The following is an 8,664-nucleotide window of genomic DNA, read 5'->3' on the forward strand; positions in this document are numbered from 1 at the left end:
GTTTTATACAACCACTTTTTTATTTGAACTTCACATATTTTAGAGGAGTGCCCTAAGAAAGTCAGCTAAATAATCTTGGATGTAGATTCTGACAAATCATTTGGGTTTTGTAGGTATGTTAGAAAAATTAATAGCATTTTAAAATGCTTTACTGTCTTTTTAGAAGCTGCTGATTTCTGAAAACAAATGCTGTGATTTCTTATAAAAATAAATTTATTATCTGGGTAGGTTATATAAACTACATTCTAAGTTTTGTGAAGCTGTCTGAGTGATAAGCATATTAAAAGGCTATGTATATTGAAAAATAATCAGGTTTTACTTACTTTTAAGAATTACTTACAGTGATTACCTGTCTCTTTCATCACCTTTTAGAGATGTTCCTGCTGATACTCAAATTGAGATTGATGGAGACAGAGAGACAGAAAGAATTTACTCACTTTTCTCTATCAACAGATCTAAGCTTCAAAAGTTGGAAGGTACTCAAATGATAATTAAAAAAGTTACACTGGTATTTAGTTCTCATTCTCTAGGCCAAGTACATAATTTTGAACAATTAACTGAATTTAATGATTCACCTGAAAATAACAGAAAGGAGAGAAAGAGATTGAATTTTTATCTTCTTAGTGCCTTGGTGTCTGATGTCCTTCAGGCATTTCTTTACAATAAATATCAGGCACTGTTCTAATTGAATTTCCATATATATTATATTTTTAATAGTTTAAGCAGAGAGACTCCAACTGTAGGTGATTGCTGTGTTGTACCTTTCCTGACTATGTGATGAATTCTATTAGACATGTTTTTGCTGCAGGAAAGCACTGAACTTCTCTTAATGTGAAGAAGAGAGAGCTGGATGCTCAAGGTGCTGAACACAGCTAGCAGAGAACAAGCTGTAGAATTGTAAATACATTTAGTAGATATTTCCTCCTGCTCTCATCTTAATCCATTTTATGTAGAAGACAGAGTAACTTTACATTTCAGAATTTCAGTGTTACCATTTGCATAGGAGTTAGATTTGGGTTTTTAATTGTTAAAATTCTAAATGAGATGACTGTGGTCATTTTTGTAGAGGCTTGTGGAAGTATAGCAGTCTACCAAGGTCCTCGGAAAGAACCAGATGATTATTCAAACTTCACCATTGAAGATTCTGTAGCCACTTTTCATACACTTCAGCAGATAATAGATACAGTAGAAAAGTTGAATGAATCACATGAAAAATACCAGAAGAAGAGATCATCTAGTGCCAAATATGGTAGTGAGTAAGTATCTTATGTAACTTTGACATTGATAAATCATGGGATGAGGCCAGACTTGTTGGGGTAGAGATAATGAAGGTAGAGTTAGACAACATAGACATGGAGAGAATAAGGTATCTCACTTGTAGTAATGCAGCTTTTTATCACTTGTTGAAGATCTGAGTTCTGGTGTGGATTCATCCGTTCCTGTTGAGATTCCTGTAAGTGGTGCAGTGACTCTTCTGTTTCCTTGCAGCTTCACATTTGAAGTGCACACAGAATTTATCCATAATAGTATGCATACCTCCTAACTTTTTTTTTTTCCAAAATTTTGGTTAAATTATTGAAGTATTGAGTTGTGTGAAATGGTCAAAATTTTACTGCAGAAACGTACCTTTCAGGTATTTACTCTTTGTGTATATTTCATGTTTATATTTCACTTGCCATACTCAATGATAAAAACTATTTCTTACGAAGGTAAAAAACTCTGTTCTTTGGAGTACATCGTTGTTCCAGATCACATTCTTTAATTCTCTTCAGTCCTAGCTTATGCCTCTGGAGGAACACCACTAGCAAGTTTTTATATTTTTTCTTTGCATCAATAAGGATTGATTCACCAGGAAAAAAAGAAAAGCTCAGACCCTGATTAGTATTTGACCCAAGTTGTTGAGAAAAATTGACTGTGATTTAGAAGTCCAATGTGAAAGCAAATGAGGTTTTTGCAAATCACCAAATTTCACGATTAATGATAGAAATGGGTTTTTTTGCTTGATAAATTTAAATTGCATGATGAGAACTAGAAAGCAAATGTTAACCTTAAAAGTATTTACATGTAATATGTTGTTTTTTTGCAGAGAAAATCCAATTGTTGGAAAAGTTTCCTAACCAAAACAAACTGGTCCACTTGGATGAAAAAGGAAACTGGAAATATTCTAGAGGGTTTTGGTTTTTTGTTTGTTTTCTTTTTTTAATTCATTATATACATTTTTGCAAAGTATTTAAGAATGAACATAAATGCTAGTTGTGTTGACAATCTATTTAATATTTAATAGAAAAATACTTTCTTGGAAATCTGGTCTTTAAAGTTTATTCTCATTTTGCTGAAGAACTTGAAGTTCCAGGTTCTTGAAGTAAGAGATGTGAATAAATCTAAATGTTATTTTGCCATTGTTGTCTTATTGGAAAGAACTTTCTAGACAAATAAGCTTTTTCACAGAAGAAAATCCACACTGCATTTGTTGGTTGGATTACATCTCAGTACATACACTGCAAACTTGCATGAGTTTACCATGAGTGCCTGCCCTGCTGATATGGATCTCGAAATAGAAATCCCAAGATCTTATGATGTGGAGAAGATCTGAAGCTTCACTCTCGATACATTTGACTTATTTTTCCTTGTATTAGGTGTTGTCATGACTTGATTTATCTACAGTTGAAGTTTTATAGAACCATGCAGTATGCTGCAAATCATCTGGACAGTAGATTACCAGTGTTAGTTGTGTTATTAAGTACTAAAGAAGAAATCAGGGAACTTACGTTGTACCTCGTTTACATTTGGAGTGAGTAATATATGGAGTGACATTAGACCACTATCTATTTTCTTTAGCATTTTTTAAGGTACATATTTTTTCTTAATCTAAAAAGAAGTGCAGGGTAGTAATATTCTTGTTAAGTAGGCTTGCCTACAGATAGAAAAATCTAAGTGTGAACAGATTGTGGTTAAGTACTGATCAATTAACATCATCCCATGTATGATTTAATTTCTTGTTTTTATAAAAAGTAATAACTACGTCCAGCTCAACTTTTGACTACAAATCTAATAAATAATCTCTATTATAATCACTCAAAGCACTTTAGGTATCTGGACTATCCCAGATTATTTTTAGATACTTTGTAGTATCTGCTTGTTATGATCAGTTGAATGATCAACATTGTTTTGTCTTTAAGCAATGCTTCAGTGAATATTTTTGTATCTTTAGTTACATGAATTTGTATTTGCCACTTAACACAATTTTAAACTGGCATTCCTGACTTCAGTAAGATTAATTTTTGCTCACTTCGTCTGAGAAGTTAGTTTTCTGCTGAGAAAAGGTATATGTATATAACCAGGAAGAAGCAAAGGTATTACTGTGGCAACTTTGCTTCATCAGTATTAAATACAATGGTACTTGTTGAACTATTATTTTTAATAAAAGTTGTATGTGGTACTTTTATTTTTAAAGCATTTTCTGTGGGGTCTTTTGTTGTTTTGCAGGGTGTTTTTTTAGTTTTGGTTTTGTTTTGTTTTGTTTTTCCAGTCACAATTTGGCCAAATTAATTAGGAATGTAACTTAGAATAGAAATCCACAATTCTTGAAACATGAAGCTGTTGAAATTACCACACAATTTATTTTACTGTTGTGAGAAGGCTTTCTAAAATGGAAGCAAGGCAGCAAGACAGGATTGTTTTAATACCAAGCTATTTTAGAACATCTGGGATTCAGTTCTAGGATCTGCAACATCACAATCATTTAATTACCTCAGCTGGTTTTGCCTTTTCATTATTTACACATGTGATGTGTTCAATAGGACTTTTATTTGCCAACAGTTAAAACTGAGGGAGAATATAGCAATGCCAATAAATGTGTTTTGCCAAGCTAAAGGTAAAGATTAATTGCCATTAATCAAAAGTTGCCATTAAACAAAGTTGAATGTGGTCGAGTGTCAGAATTAGGTTTTGTTGTGTATGAGATAAACCCTGTGGCAAACCCTCTTCCTTGGAGCCATTTTCTGTTGTTTTCAAAGTCAAATTTATGAAAAATTGAATAGTATACTCTTGCAAAGTTGGGGTTTTATAATGTGCACTTTTTTTTTTTTTTCCTTTGGTACTGAATATTGAGGAAAAAACCCAGAAGGCCATTGAATATTTGTGACCATTAAGATTTGATTTCTCATTTTATGTTTTAAAGTGCAGTAGCTGTTCTAGAATTTAATTAGGTACAAGTAGGATGATAATTATTAAAAGCCTTCATTTTGATTAGTCTAGAAAAGTGATGTTATTCAGTAATTACTTCTGTTAGGATTGTAAAAGTTTTAATGTTATTATGATGATGTATTGTTGAATGTATTTTTATTTAAATTTTATTTTCTTATCGAGACATTAAAATGTTTTGTAACATTGCTTGAGAATAACTCAGAAATAAACTACAACAAACCTGAGATAAGCTGTGTGTTTACTGTGAGGCCTGGCTGTTTAAAATGTTTAAACAGCATTTTTCAGCATTTACCTGAATGAATGGGAATTACATGCAATTAACCTGGGGGATGTGGCATCTGCAGCATTGTTGCATTCTAAATTGGTGGCTGGGGAAGAGTAGTGCTGGTTCATCATTTAGTGTAAGAGCCTGCAGAGAAGCCTTAGGAATTGCCCTTTTTTGCTGGCATGGAAGCTTCTGTCAGGAGTTACAGTGCAAACCTTCCAGCCATTTTGGAATTAGTTTTGATTAATCTGAGGTAAGATGTAGTAAGGCCTGCTATGAGTGGTATGCATTCGTTTGCAGATTAGAAAGCAGAGGAATGCAAATATGAAATTGGAAGTACAGGAGGATTTTTTTCTGTGAAAATTTAAAAAAAAAAGAATTGTACATGTTCTGTAGTGATTATAGCAGACTGATCCTTTTTTTTTTCCTCTGCTAATATGTTGCCTTCTCTAACCATTAATTTGAAAAAAATAATTTCAGAGTTGAAGAGTAGAGCTGTAAGAATTGGGAATAGAGCCTGTAATTCAGCTAAATTACTTAAAAAAGCACTTTGTGTACCTGAATTGCAGACAAAAATGTTGCTAATTGGTTGCTTTACAATCAGAATAAGATTTAAAAAGATGCAGTGGCAACAGTGTTCAGGAAAGGCATATGCTTTGTAAGCAGTTATTTAGGTACAGAAATTAAGAATTTTAATTAGGTATACTTGGTAAGAATATTTTGCAGGTTTTTTTTTTAATAAAAGCAAATATATGACTGCTGAAATGTTTTAAAATATTCTTTATGTTAATAAATGTTTATGGCAAATAACAAAATTCATCTGTCTTGCTTAATACAATTTTCCATAGAAAATCTTGTATATAATCAAGATTTTTAAGTGTTTGAGTCCATCATTATTTTAGCATAATTACAATTGCAAATGCCATGCTAGTTGTATGAAGTCTAGTTAACAAGTTCACCAAAAAGTAAATCATTATACTGATTTTAGAAGCTTCATGGATTCAAACAATTTAGTTTGCTTTAAGGGGTTGTGATTTTGTTACCCACTTTCATCTTTTGTTTTTGGTCATTCCTCATACACAGGGGAAAAAAGCTTGAGAGAATCATAGAACAGCCAAAGTAAACCTACTGTGTGACTAGAATTCAAGACTTACAGGTCAAAATGTCTTACCTGGTCCCTCTGATTTCTCAAAAGGTCCAAGATATTCCGTGCTTTATGGTGGCAAACTCCAGCATGTGCAGCAGCAGGGAGAGAGGCTGGTGCGTGGATGGTGAACAGCAGAAGGCTCCGAGGGCAGCAGCCCTGGTTCCAGCAGCACTTCCCTCCTGGAGCAGGACAGGCAGCGCTCCAGAGGTCACTGCACAGCTGCCTGAGAGCTCAGCTGGAGCTGCCGGGGTTTAGCTCAGCCCTCGCTTTCTGCTCGCTGGGACGCTGCTGCTGCAGGATGCAGGAACAGCCAGGGAAAAGCAGGGAACAGACAAAATTAGTAAGAAGGAAACTCCCCTTTAAGAATCAAGTGATCTCCAGTAATGCTCAGAATTAGTGGCATCTTTCTTCCACAGACCTTTAAAGTACTTAATGAAAGAAGAGGAAGTATCTACATTTCGGTCTCTTCTTCCCATACTGGGTCACGTAAGGCACTATGCTTTGTATACCGATGCAAATTGAAAAGTCCAAGAGGAAAGAGAAAACTTTTTGAAACACAAAACAATGATTCCTGTGACAACCAAAATAATTCATCTAGCTTCCTCCTGAGTAGTTCATACATATTCCAGTTGAGTTCTTCCATTGTTATGGTGTGACATTTACATGGGTTTGTTATTTTATTATTTTTATATATACTTGAATTTTAAATATATATTTTTGGCACTACCTTGGTTAAAATATAAAAGTAGAAAAGTAAGTCAAGGTAAAAACTAATGTGTTGTGACATGATACGCAGGATATAACATCTACAAGTGTGAATAATGAGAAGATAAAGTTCACTTGTGCAACACCTCCCAGTAATTTAAATATATGAGCAAAGGGAGGTTCTATAGGCAAGTTATGTGGCTTCTCTTTCTAGTGTTTCTAGTTTTTGTTTGGGGTTTTAGGAATTTTTTTGAGGAGGGGAGGTCTGGTGTGTATTGGAGGGCTGGATTTTCTAAGAGCGGCTTTTTGGGTCTATGCTGATACTAGGCAGGATCCAAATATCAGAGAGATGTTAAAAACAGACAGACTGTGCTACCTCACAAATTTATAGGAAGTGTCCATATTTCAAAATAGGTGGGGCCTGTGCCCCTGCACAACAACAGAACAATGTAATTTGGTTTCCAGTTTTCAATCCAGAATGCAATTCCATTCTCAAACAGCTAACTACAGTTGAAATATGCAAAATTTTATCTTCACAGATTTTCTAAATTAAAGAACAGATATGAGATAGACATCTAACCTGAAGATCAGCACTGTTCAGAGGTAATAGTAATAGCTGAGTTTTACTCCAGAGTAAAACAATTAGCAAACAAAAGCACAATATAGAAGTTCATAAAGCAGTCAAGGGTCCTTGTGTCTTTAGCTTTTAATCTCTGCTGCAAAAGGAGAGATGAATGAGCCAGGGTGTTGTGTGGAAAATGGAGATGTTCCAAGGGTTTAGAGTTGATTAAAGCAGCTCAGCAAAGTCAGTATCTCTTTAGTCTCTTGTGACACAGGGTTTTGCTTCAAAACAGAGGTTCCGGTGCAGAAGTCAGTAAGGGTTTTTTTGAAATAACTTCTCTAAGGATTTCCCTTCTGCATATTATGTGTCATGAATGTTCATGTATTTCACTTGAAGAGTAAAGCACAATGAATTTAAGAATTGGAATTACTGCTGCTTCTATGTCTTTGAGCTCATTCCTGGACTTTATGAAGTTCATGCCCAACCATATACATTTATAAGAATATTGGGATCCCTTTGCTATGCTGTGCATATTTGTGTGATTTCTTCCCTTCCAGTGAGATCCTCCAAGTGCAAAAGCATGCAGTTTATTCCACTGCTTAATCCAGCTTATTATATTGTTTCCCTAATTCCTGTTGTGATTTCCTTTATATTTCTGCATGCCTGCTACATGCTTCTGTTTCACAGAAACTGTACCTCTCAGCATTAGTGCCTGTTTTCCATTCTGCCAGTTGCATCTGGCAGCTTCAGTAAACCCTTAGGAGCTGCTACAGGTGGGTTTGTCACAGATGGTGGTGTGCTCATGCAGTGCTGTTTCCTGTGCTGTCTTCCTCTCTTGCAGCCCCACTTTAGCCAAATCTCAGCCCTACTGGGCATTGATAGATCCATGTAGCATATTCCTATTGGGAAAGAGGTACAGAGAGACACAGATGACCAGAGTTTAAGAAATAATTTCGGCAGAGAAGTATGCTTAAAATATTTTCTTTGGCAGATAAATTGACACAGTCCTCAAGTGTTTTGATATATGTTAATCTATTGACAGAACAAACACTAAGTGGAATAATACAGTCCAGCACATGTATCAGTTGGCCAAGATAAACACATACTTACATAACTGTTCTTTGCATTATCATAAAACTGACATTTTTGTAAAAGCTTTGTTTTTAATAAAAATAATTTTCACAGAATCATTAGGTTGGAAGAGACCTTCAAGATCGAGTCCAATCCATGCCCCAACATTTCAACTAAACCATTGCACCAGCTGCCACATCCAGTTTTTTTAAACACATCCAGGGAAGGTGACTCCACCGCCTCCCCAGGCAGACCATTCCAGTACTTCATCACCCTTTCTGTAAAAAACTTTTTCCTAATATCCAACCTTTATTTCCCTTGGTGCAGCTTAAGGCTGTGTCCTCTTGTCCTGTCAGCTGCTGCCTGGAGAAAGAGACCAACCCTCACCTGACCACAACCACCTTTCAGGGGGTTGTAAAGGGTAACGAGGTCACCTCTGAGTCTCCTTTTCTCCAGGCTAAACAACCCAAGCTCTCTCAGTCATTCCTCATAGGGCTATCCAGCCCCAGCCTGCAGCATTGCAGGGAGTTTTTGTGGCCAAAATGCAGGACTCAGCACTTGGACTTACTAAACTTTATCCTATTTGACTCTGCCCATCCATCAACCGCTCCAGGTCTCTCTGCAGAGCCCTCCTACCTTCCAACAGATCAGCACATGCTCCCAGCTTAGTGTCATCCACAAATTTACTAATGAAAGACTCTACCTTCA

The 8,664-nt window shown here is 35.5% G+C and overlaps 1 protein-coding gene across 7 annotated transcripts in view; it reads left to right on the forward strand.

The window, feature by feature from the left end:
- Positions 1-7,132, forward strand: part of RASA2 (RAS p21 protein activator 2) — a 51,303-nt gene extending 44,171 nt beyond the window's left edge. For 6 of the 7 annotated variants that reach the window (XM_086844973.1, XM_086844975.1, XM_086844976.1 and 3 more), the window contains 3 exons: positions 373-476; positions 1,067-1,256; positions 2,087-4,430. In XM_086844973.1, coding sequence (XP_086701099.1) covers positions 373-476; positions 1,067-1,256; positions 2,087-2,117 — 325 coding nt within the window. In that variant the 3' untranslated portion in view covers positions 2,118-4,430. Of the gene's footprint in view, positions 1-372; positions 477-1,066; positions 1,257-2,086; positions 4,431-5,666; positions 5,959-6,862 lie in introns of those variants that run through there. The other variant, XM_086844974.1, reaches the window with a different exon arrangement.
- Positions 7,133-8,664: the final 1,532 nt, after the last annotated feature.

This window comes from Cyanistes caeruleus, chromosome 10, assembly GCF_971803275.1.
Source record: "Cyanistes caeruleus chromosome 10, bCyaCae1.hap1.1, whole genome shotgun sequence".
In the NCBI taxonomy this organism is placed as follows: Eukaryota; Metazoa; Chordata; class Aves; order Passeriformes; family Paridae; genus Cyanistes; species Cyanistes caeruleus.